Raw genomic sequence first — 13,245 nt, forward strand, 5'->3', positions numbered from 1 at the left:
GTATGCAATCGCAGCATACCGTAGTACGTCGTGCCGTGGCTGCCGACAACGGAAGGTGCATGACACCCACGAGCGGCCGCCCCTTGTGCGAGAGGCCAATGAGCACCGAGACTTGGTCGTACGCCTTTTCTGTAAACTTGCGCGTGCCGTCGAGCGGATCGATCCACACAATGAGGTCGGCCGCTGCCAGCGCCGCGGATGCGCCAGCCACGAGCGCCGTCTGCGGTGTCGTGACGTCCTCGGGCATCGGCGGCTCGAGCACGCCTTCTTCGCCCACGATCTGCAGCGTCTGGCCAAAGTGCCCGCGCAGCGACTCGACGATGCGCTGTTGCGCCCGGCGGTCGGCCACCTACAGGCGGCTCGTAAGCGTATTCACGAGGCCGGCGTACCGTCTGCGGATCAAAGTGCACGATGGCACCGTCGGCCTTGTTGACCATGTCGAGGTCTTGGCCCGAGCGCACGACGTCGCGGATGACGGCGCCGGCGAATGCACTCAGATGCAAGCACGCGGAGAGGAGCTCGAACGCATCAAAGGACGCCATCGCTGCAATGCCGCCGCCGATCTTGCCGGCGTCGACTCTCAAAGTCGATGGCGATGGTTGGGTGCGTATGCATTTATAGAGGTTGTATGGCGCACGTCGATCGGGTAAATCACACATGTGTCAAATAAAAACAACACAATGTGAAAAATACCTGCAGTGTACCTGGCGCGACAAGGCTCTCTGCGTCCGAAGCATCGTCTTTGGTCTTGCCTACCTCCACACGTTCGACCTGCCAAGCGTCCACCGCGATCTCAAGTCCAAGAATATCCTGCTCGACTCGGTCAAAGATTCCAAGCTCACCGACTTCGCGCGAGACGGACGAGTTGACCCTAAACGGCATTGGCACATACCAGCGGATGGCGCCCGAGGTCATTCTCGGCACGGAGTATACCGTAGCCGCCGACATTTACTCGTTGGGTACATTGCTCGTTAAGGGTACTACTGTACTGGTACTGCCGTTTGGATGATGGGGTTAGGGGTCGTTGTGGCCGAGTTGCGTTCCAAGTTCATAACTCAGATCTGGTCCACCCAGACACGGGCCACGCGCTCGTGCAGTAGTCGATTCTGTTTAAAGTGACGACGGGCGCGCTCAAACCGACGGGTGATGCGACAAGGCGTGGGGTCATCGCTGCTGGGCGACCGACGAAGCTTGAGCCGACGTTGTTTGTACGCGAGCTCGTCCAGTCGAGCTCTACTCTTAGCTTGTACCTTTCCCCCGCCAAACAAAACATAGATGAGGACGTTTCTCAATGTGTAAACGCTAGCGACTTTATACGCCGACGGCCCTATACATTTTCAAACATCGCATGGTTCTGTTCAAATGAGCTGGTTATTGACGCTGGAGAGACGCTTCGATTCCATACAAGATTCAGTGCATGAAGGTGGCTATGGTAGCACGACGCGGGGCTGGTACTGCTGGGCGTGCGGCACCACCCGTTCGTGTCGACGGGCCTTCCGTAGCCCCGACCACGCCGTGCGCTATGCCAGAAAAGTGCAATTTGCCAAGTACTGCAAGTAAAAGTGTACCTTGACACAGCACACAAGGAGAAGCGCGCCGATCAAAAGCACAAGCCAGAGGCACGCGAGAAGGACAAGCACCAGGATCGGGTGGCCCTCGACAAGCCCGGTGGTCTGCGCGAGGCCGCCACCCACGATCAACCTACGACCAAGTACTCGCGCATACCCATCGAATCGGGTTAGGGTACCACAGAACGAGACCAATATGCACGACAATGCTGGGACCAGACACAAACTCGATGCAGATGGAAGCAACGAGCCCGATTTGCAGCTGGAGCTGGTCGAGGCGGTCCCACTTGGCTTCGTCCTGGGCACGAACGCCAAAGGTCCCTCGCTCCGCCTACGTCATTACATGTATCAACCCAAAACATTCAAGTCCGTTGAAACCTTACCTTCCTCACATAAGGCTCCATGATGGTGCCTAGGACAAAAAAGTGTTGATGATCGGTTGGGCTTTGGTCGATCATTTTTACCTTGGCGCTGATGCACGGTTGCGAGCCGATAGTGCGCGCCGGCCCGTACAACCAGCAGAGCCATGACGTAGCTAAACCACGCCGCCGCCACGACGAGCGATACTGCCATGTCCTACACAAAAAAGCATTGAGAGAGAGACAATAGCATGTCATCATGGGTTCAACTTGGTTGGTTGTTAAGTCCATTTCCAATGACGTTTGCATGGTGGCGGCTTGCGTCTGTAGAAAGACTGTCCACGCTGCGAGGCCAAGTGCCAGCATAGAGGCCGTTGCGGCAATCATCGGAATGGCCTATCAATTCAAAATCAAGCAAAATTGCTGTCCAGAACGGTACGTACGAGGAGGAGTCGAGAGAGCAGGTCGGGTGCCACGGCCAGCACGAGAAGGAGCCACACGCCGCGGTACAAATTGAAGACGACCGTGGCCGCAACAGTCGGAACCAGGTCCACAATGGTCGTGTATCTAGCAACGTTCATGGATTTTTCGAAAATATGTCAAGTTGTCGTACACGGGGCGGACCGTAAACGGTGCAATCTAGTTGTCGCGAAAAGTAAGGCAGACTCCTGTGGCGTGCGTATGCACCTGAAACGCCGTCTTGACCGCATCCATTGTGACGGACGGGGTCAAGCACTTGGCCACCAAGTGGTTGTGCAGCGACCCATAGCACTACGCGTCGCAATGCAGTCATCAGCGTCAAGCACTATCGCATACCAGCAACGTAAAACTGGAGCCGAGGAGCGCGGTCAGCATCACGATATGAAGCCGGCCTTGCCACCGGCCTTGGCTCACAAACGTGCGAAGGTCCACGAGCCTACGCTCCTTGTCGCTCAGCCTTGGACCAAGAAACAAAGAAATTAAGAGAAAAATCACCGATGGCATACGAGTTGGCAGTGCGTGCCGAGCACATAGCCCATGAGTGCAAGCGTGACGGCGAAGAGAGCGCCCTTGAGAACGACAAGTGCGATGAGCCAGTTTTGCGGCAGCTGCCAGCTCGACGAGGCAACGTCCAACGACCCATGTCTAGTACAATAACGCAGTTAGCCCATTGAATCCATATTGTTACGAAACTATCGTACGCCGCCAAGCAGAGGGTCATGTTGGGCACGAGAGGCCGCTGCGTGGCGTAGACGGCCGTGGCATTCCACTGCGGTGCGTTGATCGCACCAAGCACATCGATGGCCTCTGTCATCTCAGCACCGAGTCCTACATGTACACAATTCTTTAAAAACCCGAGTAGAGTGGAAACATGTCGTACCAAAGAGGAACCAGATGTAGATCATTGCTTCCAAGCCTGTGTTGAGGAAAAGGGTTGCCAGCCGCGACGCCGAGTGCCCGGATAGGGTAAGGGTCGAAAGACGCTGGCTGCGTTTCGTATCAGCAACATACCGGTATGGTAGCAATGAAATATTTATGTACTAGTACCCGTGGAGCCGGAGCGCAGATACCTACCGACAATGGTCACTGAGTCCTTGAGCAAAAAACTACAAAAATCAAGGAAATCATAATATACGTACGCTCACGTCGGGTGATATCGACACGTCCCCAAGATCGTCGGTAATCTCCAAGACAACGCCCGAGTGGTCTCGGTACACCCATACAATGACGCCTTCGGTGGCGACGACGTTCGAGAGACCCGCGTGATCGGTCTCGAGCGCGACATCCACCTAGTCCATTGCTCTAAATGCCTTGAAACACACACACGCAGTTATTACACGTGTGCCAATGGTCAGCGCCGATGCAAGGAAGCGAAGCCGGCTCCGGAGCACGTGCTTTTCAATCTTGCCGTCGTCGTACCTGCCGCCCGTGACAATCGGGTCGGGGGTTCGATTCTGCGTACCGGACACTCACGGTACCATCGTGGTGCTTGCGCAATATTTCGCCCGGTCGAACACGCGCCTTGTCTTCGTTGACGCTCGTCACTTCGACGCGCATGCCTAATTATTGGACCATATATGTCCAATATCAACATTAGATAATACCAATATCGGTACCTTCTTCAAACGATGTCGCCGTGCGCATCGCAAGCAGCGCCGTCCAGTTGCGTTGCGGTCGACGGACATTGGTTGCGGCCACTTTAACGACTTGAGACGTCTCGTCTTTGTCCGTGTATGCAATCATGTACTTGCCGTCCGCGCGCACTAGACAGATTGTCCACATAACGTCTATCCTGCCACTCACCTTTTCGAACAATGCCAGGCGTCCACTCATCGTCGTCGTCGCTATTCCGTGCGACCTTGCCGAGACGCACTTCAACGTGGGCGCCGACTGCGATCGTGCCACTGCACCACTGCTGCAAGCTACACAACAATCGCTAAACTCGAAAAAATCAATCGCCTCGTACGTGGCGAGCCACAGCGAGGCCGTCGAGACGCGCTGCATCTCGGCAGCGTCAATGCGGGTGGCGGTCGTCTCCGTGTCGCTGTCGTGTTGGATGTCGTACGTGTTGTTGGCGCGTCGCTTGCAGACAACGCCTACCCATAATGTTTCGCCCATGACAACTCGTCGCACGCCTCTAGGAGGACGAGGCTTACCGATGTGGAGTCGCCCTTTGGCGTCCGTGTAGCGGACTTTGGTTTGAATCGCAAAGCGCGTCGACGGCTGACGCACATTGTGCCACCACCGCTTGGCTAGACAAAATCCTCATGCGATAGTTGAACACAAATAAATGTCGGGCGCACCCGAGATGGCGGCGTGGGGCACGTGCTCGGAGAGATGCTCGTTGTCGCTGTCGTGTTGGATGTCGCAGTCCGTGTCGCGCACACGCAGAATGCGCCCCGACACGCGAGCTCCGTTGACGGTTTGAAAGAGCACCGGTTGCATCTTGGTCCAAGACGGCGCACGCGAGAACGCGCCACAAAGTACCCGCCGCTAGGAAAAGCGTTGCGGCCAGTTATTGCCATTCGAACGCCGTCTTACCCAAAGCGAAGCGTGCTGACGAAGACGCGTCATGTCCACCTGTTTTTCTTTCCGCCCGTCGCTGGTATACCGAACAGCGACGTGGGCGCCCGATGCATGCAGTCGCGTGATCGTTGCGTCGTCATAGACGCCTACAACACTCTTCCATACAAATATCCAAGGAAACGAGAGAGGTAGAGAACTGGGGTTGTCGAGATTGCGCACTTGGACGTTCTGGCCGACGGTCCATGCACTCGGGGGGGCGTCGGGGGGGGCTCTCATCGTCTCTCTAGCTTGCTGCGATCGAGCTTTGCTACTCGCCATTCACTCTACCTCGTCGCGGTCTGTGTGCTTGAGCTTGGCCACGCGCTTTTCTGTCTTGCCACTCTTGATGTACTCGACCGTTGCCGTGCTGCTCTCAATTCAAGGTCTCGTCGAGCGGATACCATGGTACCCGTCACGGTGAACGCGGCGAATCTCGGCGCGTTCGTACTGCGACATGCCCCCGCCTTTTGCAAGCACAGTATCGCCCACCTTCCAGTCCCTCGACTATGTTCGTGCCATAAAAAAACGGGTGTGCCGTGGCCCATGCGCGTACCGGGCTAGCGTCGTCCTACCGCCCACGCACGATGACACCGCGAGCAACACGCTTAGGTCACATACCACTGCATCAGGAGCGTCGTCGATCGATGTGTCTCGCGTCTCCTAATGTCATTGCATGAGACCACGCAAGCGGCTGTGGCGACCGACGTCGTCCGACATTTGGGTGCTGCAGTTTCCAACACGAACTGAAACGTTTCAAGACGCGCAGGATGGGCAACACGGGCTCGATGGCCGTGCACCCGAGCCAGCTGTCTCGGCGGCTTAGCCTCACGAGCACCCGCAAAGCCGAGTGAGTACAAACAAACTTGATACCGCTCTCTTCTTTCTCTCAGTGCATCTCATGACGTGATATGTAGAGACAAGTCGATTTTACTGCTGGGGCTCGACGGTAGTGGCAAGAGTGCCCTTGTCTACGGTAGGTGCCCTATCTCATTTGTGGACAAGTTGTCCATGAAGCGTACAGGCCTCGCGAGTATCCCGAACGCAACGGCGACGGCCGCACAGCCGTCGTCGTGGACGCCGCCGCTGCCGTCGCCGACAAAAGTGGCGTGCGTCAAGACCACGGTCATCCATGGGCGTATGTTCAAGCTCGTCGACATGCCCGGCCACCGAGACGCACGCCACTTGTGGTACCAACACACGACCGATGTAGCCGCCGTCTGCTTTTGCATCGACATGAGTGATGTGCTTCGCTTCCCGCTCGTCGCCAAGGAACTCGACCGCCTCGCAACACTGACAGCGTCGCTAGCTTCATCGCCCGTCGTTTGGCTCCTCTTTACCAAAGCCGACTGCGCCTCGGTACGAGTCTCTTCTGCTACACGAAAGCCTCGAGTGGGATTCGTAGCCGGGCCAGCGACTCAATGCGATCGACACGTACGAAGCCATCAAGAAATGCCACCTGTTTCAAACCCGGAGGTCCTGCGACTGGTCGTTCATCCTCGCACCTTCCATCAACTGCCTCGCCGAGATGCAGCTGAGCGCGTTCAAATTATGGGTCCACGAACACCTCGCTATGAAAGGCTAGTGACACTACGATCTCGACCCAGGTCTTGTCTCGTGTTGCCACGTCATTTTGATTGGAAAGAGTGAGCCCTTTGGCCTTTAGTGGTTGAAAGCTGTCCGAACACACAGAGTTGGTACAATTGCATCGCCATGTTGGACAGTAAGTGATATCAACAAGGAAAAGTGTCGAGTTAGTCGCTGTCGTTGATCTTGCGCTTCCGCGTCGCAACGCGCCGCGTCGACTTGCGCCGTGACGGTGTGACTTCCGACTCTTCGCTCTCGTCCTAACACCGTCTTGAGTCTATTCTCAACGAGAGAGATTGCCAATGGTCCGTACTTCGATCACCTTCTTGGCGCCCTTTTTGGTTTTTGTTTCTTTTCGCGTTGAGGATCGTGCGGGCGGCGTAGGGTCTTTGGGCGGCGCCTTGGCCCGCGACGCCCGGCCAGAGGTACCTGCCGAATAAATGAGACCGATAAATGACATGCCAATCGCGGCAATCATGCAAGCCGTACGCTTGGGTGGGGACTCGGACTCGCTCGACTTGGCATCGCCCTTGGGCGTAGTGGGCGCGGACCGCTTGCGGAGATGCACGAGTGGGACGACATCCGACTCGCTGTCGACGTCGTCCGTCGAGGCCACCGGCCGCTTGGACGCTTTGGGCGACGCCGCCGCTTGGGTATCTATACCAACATCGTACAGTAGTGTTCAGGAAGGGTGCGCGTACCGGCGCGGCCGCGAATGCGAGACGACGCGCGCTGCGGCGTGTTGTGGTTGCTGCTGCTCGCTTCTTTGGCATCCGAGAGCTTGCGCTCCGGTGTCTCGACTATCGACGCGGAGGCCACGGGCTCGTCGGGCGTCGGAGGCTCGCTCTCGTCTTGCGGCGTTTGAGAGATGATGTCGTCGCCTTCCGTGTCGCCGGCTCCGTCCACGTCCTCAGAGCACTCCATCACCTCGCGCTCGTCCGTCGATGGCGGCGCTGTGATAGCATGGTCCTCCTCTGCAGGTGCAACTTCTTCCAACAATGGCTCCTCGTCTTGGCTGGCTGCTGCGTCGGATAGCGCCTCGATGGACGCAGGTGACGGCGCCTCGGCGGCGGGAGCAGGTACGTCGACGGTTGGGGCATCGTGATTTGCTGGCGCAACATCCTCGGTCGTCTTTGCCTTCTCGAGGGCGTACGCTGCCTTGTACGCAGCAAAGGCCTCCAAGAGCTCTGTTGGCAGCGCGGGCCCGAGCTTGGCCCAGAGCGCCCGGGTCCGCGGAAAGGCGTCGAGGTCCAGCACGAGAAGGTCTTCGGTGCTGGCGCCGGCGTCGATGCGCCGTTCGACGTCGACCATGAGCGCGTCCGTCTCTTCCTTGGACTGCAACCGCGCCAGCGTCTGCTGGACATGCGCAATGGCCGCCGCAAGCTCGGCGAGGTCTTCAGCGCTGTGCATCGTCCAAAGCCGCACCGTCGGCTGACCTGTGATTGGTCCATATTTCGAAAAAACGTCAGTTGATTGCTCGAAATAAGGCGATGCCATTGGTCCAAAACAGAAAACAACGCCATCGGATTGGTTGGCAAAAAATGCACCAGAGGTCGGTTGATTGCACATTGTTGGCGAGGTCGAACACAAGCTCTTGTGCCCATGCGCCAGTGTCTTGGCCCAAGACCCAAGTAATTCTGCGCACCTCGCAGTCGATGAGATCGAAGACGACGTGGCAAGTCTCACCGTTGTTATTGTCTTTTGACGATGCAGGCGGCACAGACCCCCCAAGACTTCGTTGGAAGCGCAGGTCCGGGCTTTGTCCGAGTTCTCGTAACGGCGGCGAGGCATCGTCCGAGGTGCTCGCCGCGACTGCGACCGTTGGCGAGACGAGAGCTGCTTTTCGCTCATGGTGAGCGCCATCAAGGTACCCCGCTGCTGAGGAAATAGCGCAACCACGCAACCATTGATTCTTGCACACCGCGAGGCGTGGATGTCCAAGGCGCTGGAGCTGCCACAACATATATATATATATTTAAAAAACGAACCGGTGCTTTGGGCTCCGCATCGTTCTCCTCGGCAGTGGCGCCCAACTGGCCCCTCCCGCTCTACGGGTGCTTGACGAATACGATCCAGCGACGTCAAATAGATTTTGGAGGCCAAACCTGTGCAGCGGATGCGACGGCCAACGCGAGTCGGCCGCAGTGAACGTCATTATGGGGGCTGTTGGCAACCCAACACTGCATGTCCAACGTCGTGTCCCGGGTATTGCGAATCGAGATCCAATGAATGGCTCATTATTGGCCGTCGACGTCCACAATCCAGTCGCCCGCGCAGCCATTCGTGCGTAGCCTGCACTGTAATCTCACCAAAGAGCTGTACAGTACAAGGCATCATACATGGGTTCGGCGTGCGCCATGAATTGCAAAACCGAGGCCGATCACACAGGCGGGGCTGCAGGGAGGGTAACTTGCAGCTCGCAGGGATATTGTCGCGTTCTGTAGTAATATCTTTCTTGGTGCCAGCCGGCGAAAAGGAACTCTCTTCCTCTTTGGCCATAAAGACTATAGCGGCTCGGACAGCGGCTCGACTTTGTCCAAACGTTGACCGTGTTGGCGCTGCGTGTATCCGATGTTATTGCTCCTATCGTGAGCATCGAACCACCGACTACTGTACGAGTAGTGCATTATGCAATCCTGGATGCGACACATAGTCGTGCTTCACTGGCAGTGAGTGCCTCATGGGTCGCGAAAGTATAGCGACGCGCTATCTTGCGGACACGGCATACGGTTCTCAGTCCAACGGGTCTGCCATGCGTTGAGCCGTGCGCGCGTTGGATGTCGCTGGGGTGTAGGCGATCCTGGTACTGTAGTTTCGCGACACTTTGAAGTGACATACATTCGCGAGTGGACCTTCGTGCCTCAACGATAGCACCGATGCGATCCGACTCGACCAGTTTACAGACACGAGGGTCTCAATTATTGGGCTGCCTGTCTGAACGATGAGTCAAACGGTCGTAAACGTGTGGCTCCCCGTGCGATCGGACATATGGTTTCCCGAAACGCCTGCATTCCACCCTGTCACGCCGGCACGCGTCGCCACACCATTGTACAACAGACAAGTATGTGGTGTCCTTGCTCGCACTCGAATTGCAAACAAATGGTAGAGTAGAATTTACACTTGAAGGGGATGGAATCAACACCACCGATGGTTTTTGCCCGAGGTGGCTGGTAGGTGGAATGGGAGACCGTTACCAACTGTATTACAGTACCACTACACTGGTGCACAACAGAAGGGGGATAGGGTGTAATGGACAGCTGCCGGCAACTCTCTCGGAGATGGGAATTTTAGGCGTCCGCGGCGCGTTCTTTCTCGACACATGGGAATTGATTTGTCATAGCGCTGGTTTACACCCAGCGTTGTTTGCATTGCCGCGCTGGGAGCTTGCCACCAGCGTTCGATCAAATATTCCCTGCGAGGTTTGCAGAATTACGTGGCCAAATTGGATACCTATGGTACCTACGCGATGCCTACTCACGCAATTTGATCAAAAATTCGTCTCGTGTTGGCAGCTCTCTTTACTGCCAATGAACTTAAGTCATTTTCACTTTTGCTCATGGACGGTCTATCGACGCCATCGACAACACCCGAGGCACCACGCGCAAAATCACCGGACGAGATGCCCGTTGCTCTAGACGCTTTGCTGCCGACGCCGGACGTGTCGCCGACACCGCACACATACCGCCCCGACGTCGACGGTCTTCGAACCCTTGCAGTGGTCCCCGTTCTCGTCTTCCACGCGTACCCGAAGCTCTTTCCCGGCGGCTTCATTGGCGTCGACATCTTCTTTGTCATTTCTGGCTTTCTCATTTCCGGCATCCTCTTCAAAGAGCACCAGCGCGGCAGTTTTACGTACTCGGGGTTCTACGTCCGGCGCGTCCGGCGCATCTTCCCGACGCTCCTCGTCGTTTTGGTCGTGACGTTCTGGCTCGGGTATCTCTACCTCATGGCGCCCAAGCTCAAGGCGATGGCAGCGACGATGCTCGCGGGGTCGCTCTTCAGCGCCAACCTCCAAGTGCTCTCGCTCCAACATTCGTACTTTGACATTGACGTCAAGACCAACCCGCTCTTGCATCTCTGGTCGCTCGGCGTCGAGGAGCAATTCTACATCTTTTGGCCGCTGCTCGCGTCCATCGTCATGCGTCTGAGCTTCCGCAAGGCCATCGCGCTGCAATTGACCGTGCTGGTCGCGAGCTTTGCCACCAACGTTTGCTTTCTCGGCTACGATGGCAACAACAAAATGTCGTTCTACATGCCGCTGAGCCGGTTTTGGCAAATGTCGCTCGGCGGCCTCCTCGCCTACCTCCACATGCACGGCGTCGCAATCACGAGTCGTTGGGGACGTCATTGCGTCTCCGCCGTCGGCTTGGTTTGCGTGCTCCTCGGCTTGCTTTGCATTGACGAGGCGAGCGCATTTCCCGGCTACTATGCGCTGCTCCCGACAATCGGGGCGACGCTTTTGATCGCCGCCGGCGCCGACGCAAGTGTCAACACATACCTTCTCAGCAACCGCGCCGCCGTCTACGTCGGCAAGATCAGCTACTGCCTCTACCTCTGGCACTGGCCGCTCCTCGTCTTCGCGATCGAGCGGTACCCGGACGTGACGAGCCGTCCGTTCTACATGCAGCCGATCACGATGCTGCTGCTCAGCGTCGTCTTGAGCGTCGCGACGTACGAAGACCTCGAGGGACGACTTCGGCGGCACCACTCCAAGTGGGTCACGCCACTTCTCGTGGTTGGCATGATGGCAGTCGCGGTGGTTGCCGCTTGCGCCTACACGAACCCGGCGAGCTTCTCCGCCACCGAGATCGAGATTGCCAATGCGCCGTTGCCGCCGATCGTCAATACCACGACCCTCGATGCGACAGCGGTGCCGCGGGCCATGACGACGGTGCTACAGACCAAGCAAGCCATGGCCGACGGCAACTGGAACGTCCGGACAACGAGCTGCGCGCCTGACGCTATTTACATCACCGCCGCCACGTCATCGGTGCCGTTTCCGTTCAAGGACCCGGTGAATCCGGGCTACCCCGAACGTTGCGAGGTGATCAACCCGGGGCACGAAGCGGACGGCACGCTTGTCGTTCTCGGGGACTCGCACGCCGACATGTCGGTGCCCCGGTTCATGCAGCTCTTCGACGATGCAACAATGTCCAAGACACCGTTTCCGACGATCGTCTTCAAGAACCGGTGGGGCCGCGCAATGCTGCCGTGCCGACCCGAGTTTGCAGAAAACATGCACATGCTCGCAACGGTCAAGCCGCAAGCCGTCCTCCTCGTCGTGCATTGGATCCAGTTTCTCAACCCGGGTGCGCCTAACGACCGGCCGTACACGAACCCGCCCAAGTGCTGCTTGTACGAGTTTGTGGCGTGCAAGGAGCAAAACATAGACGACGTACGCCATATCTTTGAGTCGCTCCAAGCCGAGCTGCTCAAGCTCTCGCGCCTCGGCATCCAGGTGTTTGTCGTCGACCAAAGCCCCGAGTTCCCGCAGATGGTGCCCGACACGTGGGTCAGTGGTACGAGCGTCAAGGTGCCGGCGCCAATTAGTCGGTCGGCGTTTCGTAAAGAAAAGGCGTGGTTCCTCGACCCGCTCCACGCCGCTGTCAAAGCTGCGAACGCAACGCTGCTCGACTACGCCGACAACTACTCGAACGGCGACACGGTCCTACTCACGGACGCGACGGGGTATCCGACCATGTGCAGTGGTAACCACTTGAACGCACGCACGTCGCGCACGCGCCTGACCATCTTGGATCAAGTTGTCGCGGCCGCACGGACGTCTTCGCCGTAATTGTGTCCAGTCGATCGCAGACAAGATTACGAACAATTTTATTCACAATAATGTATGCATCCAAAAAGAATTGAGAGACTTGCCAGTAGGCAATGGATCTTCAACGCCTCGGATCAGTCGACTCGGTATGAGTATAATATGGAGAAAGGAGGTGGTTTTACAATGGCTGACCCGAAAGGGCTCACTCCGAATTTGGTAGCCTGGTTTCCACCTGCTTTGCACGCTTTTACGCGCCGCAATGCTGTCTTGTGCTTTGTCTTGCCTGACGCCTCTGCAAGTGCTTTTTCCAAGTCTCTAAAGAAAAATAGATGCGTCACCGCACGAATACGTTGTACAAGTCTTGGAACCGAGTCTACTCGTCGCGCTTCAACCCGTGTTTCGTGTTCCATTTGTGGCGTGTTTCTGGTGTAGCACTTGAAAGAATACCGAGAGAATCTTAATCCCCTCCCGGTGATTGTGACGTCACAGGGCATTCGGGCACTAGAGCATCTCCACTGGCTCCCGGTGTCTGGCTTTCATTCTGCAGCACTATCGTGCGTCGACAAAATATCCATTTAAAACAGACCACCCGCTGCAACTTGCAGCGGGTGGTCTACAGCCTGCAACAACGCACTCTGCGCTCTCAAATTCAAAGTCATTCTTTCCGACTCGGTCACGGACACCAAACGCACGGACTTTGACCTCTCGCGCGAGATGGTCAAGTCGACAATATGTGGGCTGGCAAGCTTGATGGTCATGTTGACAAGAGTTGCTACTCTATCTACATATGTTGGAAATGAACGGATGGTACGCCAAAAATCCAACGCCGAAACATCCAATGGGATCCTTTGTCAGGCGGTGTATTACCGGGATTACCACTATGGGTTTCTTTTCTAGTATGTGGTCCATCTTGTCA

General features: G+C 56.8%; 7 protein-coding genes across 7 annotated transcripts in view; 2 read left to right on the plus strand and 5 right to left on the minus strand.

Moving 5' to 3' along the window:
• SPRG_20880 (hypothetical protein) overlaps positions 1-542 on the minus strand; it is a gene marked incomplete at both ends in the record, with an annotated part of 1,257 nt that extends 715 nt beyond the window's left edge. Inside the window, 2 exons of the mRNA XM_012350018.1 lie at positions 28-349; positions 390-542. Coding sequence (XP_012205408.1) covers positions 28-349; positions 390-542 — 475 coding nt within the window. The remainder of the gene's footprint in view (positions 1-27; positions 350-389) is intronic.
• A 1,768-nt stretch (positions 543-2,310) lies between these two features.
• Positions 2,311-2,637, minus strand: SPRG_20881 (hypothetical protein; the record flags this gene model as incomplete). The annotated part of the gene is made up of 4 exons (XM_012350019.1): positions 2,311-2,323; positions 2,371-2,494; positions 2,541-2,566; positions 2,615-2,637. 4 exons carry the CDS (start codon positions 2,635-2,637, stop codon positions 2,311-2,313), a joined length of 186 nt encoding a protein of 61 aa, XP_012205409.1.
• A 1,363-nt stretch (positions 2,638-4,000) lies between these two features.
• Positions 4,001-4,852, minus strand: SPRG_10025 (hypothetical protein; the record flags this gene model as incomplete). Its single annotated transcript, XM_012349960.1, has 5 exons — positions 4,001-4,170; positions 4,211-4,329; positions 4,374-4,503; positions 4,564-4,659; positions 4,711-4,852. The coding sequence occupies 5 exons, from the start codon at positions 4,850-4,852 to the stop codon at positions 4,001-4,003; spliced, it is 657 nt and encodes a 218-aa protein (XP_012205350.1).
• A 217-nt stretch (positions 4,853-5,069) lies between these two features.
• On the minus strand, positions 5,070-5,428 carry SPRG_20882 (hypothetical protein; the record flags this gene model as incomplete). Its single annotated transcript, XM_012350020.1, has 4 exons — positions 5,070-5,079; positions 5,131-5,216; positions 5,261-5,339; positions 5,382-5,428. The coding sequence occupies 4 exons, from the start codon at positions 5,426-5,428 to the stop codon at positions 5,070-5,072; spliced, it is 222 nt and encodes a 73-aa protein (XP_012205410.1).
• Positions 5,429-5,739: 311 nt separating this feature from the next.
• Positions 5,740-6,554, plus strand: SPRG_10026 (hypothetical protein; the record flags this gene model as incomplete). The annotated part of the gene is made up of 4 exons (XM_012349961.1): positions 5,740-5,819; positions 5,887-5,945; positions 5,994-6,328; positions 6,375-6,554. 4 exons carry the CDS (start codon positions 5,740-5,742, stop codon positions 6,552-6,554), a joined length of 654 nt encoding a protein of 217 aa, XP_012205351.1.
• Positions 6,555-6,723: 169 nt separating this feature from the next.
• SPRG_10027 (hypothetical protein) lies at positions 6,724-7,987 on the minus strand (the record flags this gene model as incomplete). The annotated part of the gene is made up of 4 exons (XM_012349962.1): positions 7,258-7,987; positions 7,046-7,213; positions 6,870-6,985; positions 6,724-6,816 (listed from the first exon to the last, which is right to left on the minus strand). The coding sequence occupies exons 1-4, from the start codon at positions 7,964-7,966 to the stop codon at positions 6,724-6,726; spliced, it is 1,086 nt and encodes a 361-aa protein (XP_012205352.1). The 5' UTR covers positions 7,967-7,987.
• Positions 7,988-10,112: 2,125 nt separating this feature from the next.
• Positions 10,113-12,350, plus strand: SPRG_10028 (hypothetical protein; the record flags this gene model as incomplete). The annotated part of the gene is made up of 1 exon (XM_012349963.1): positions 10,113-12,350. The coding sequence occupies one exon, from the start codon at positions 10,113-10,115 to the stop codon at positions 12,348-12,350; it is 2,238 nt and encodes a 745-aa protein (XP_012205353.1).
• Between the last annotated feature and the right edge of the window lie 895 nt (positions 12,351-13,245).

This window comes from Saprolegnia parasitica (genome assembly GCF_000151545.1).
Source record: "Saprolegnia parasitica CBS 223.65 unplaced genomic scaffold supercont2.60, whole genome shotgun sequence".
Taxonomy (NCBI): Eukaryota; Oomycota; class Saprolegniomycetes; order Saprolegniales; family Saprolegniaceae; genus Saprolegnia; species Saprolegnia parasitica.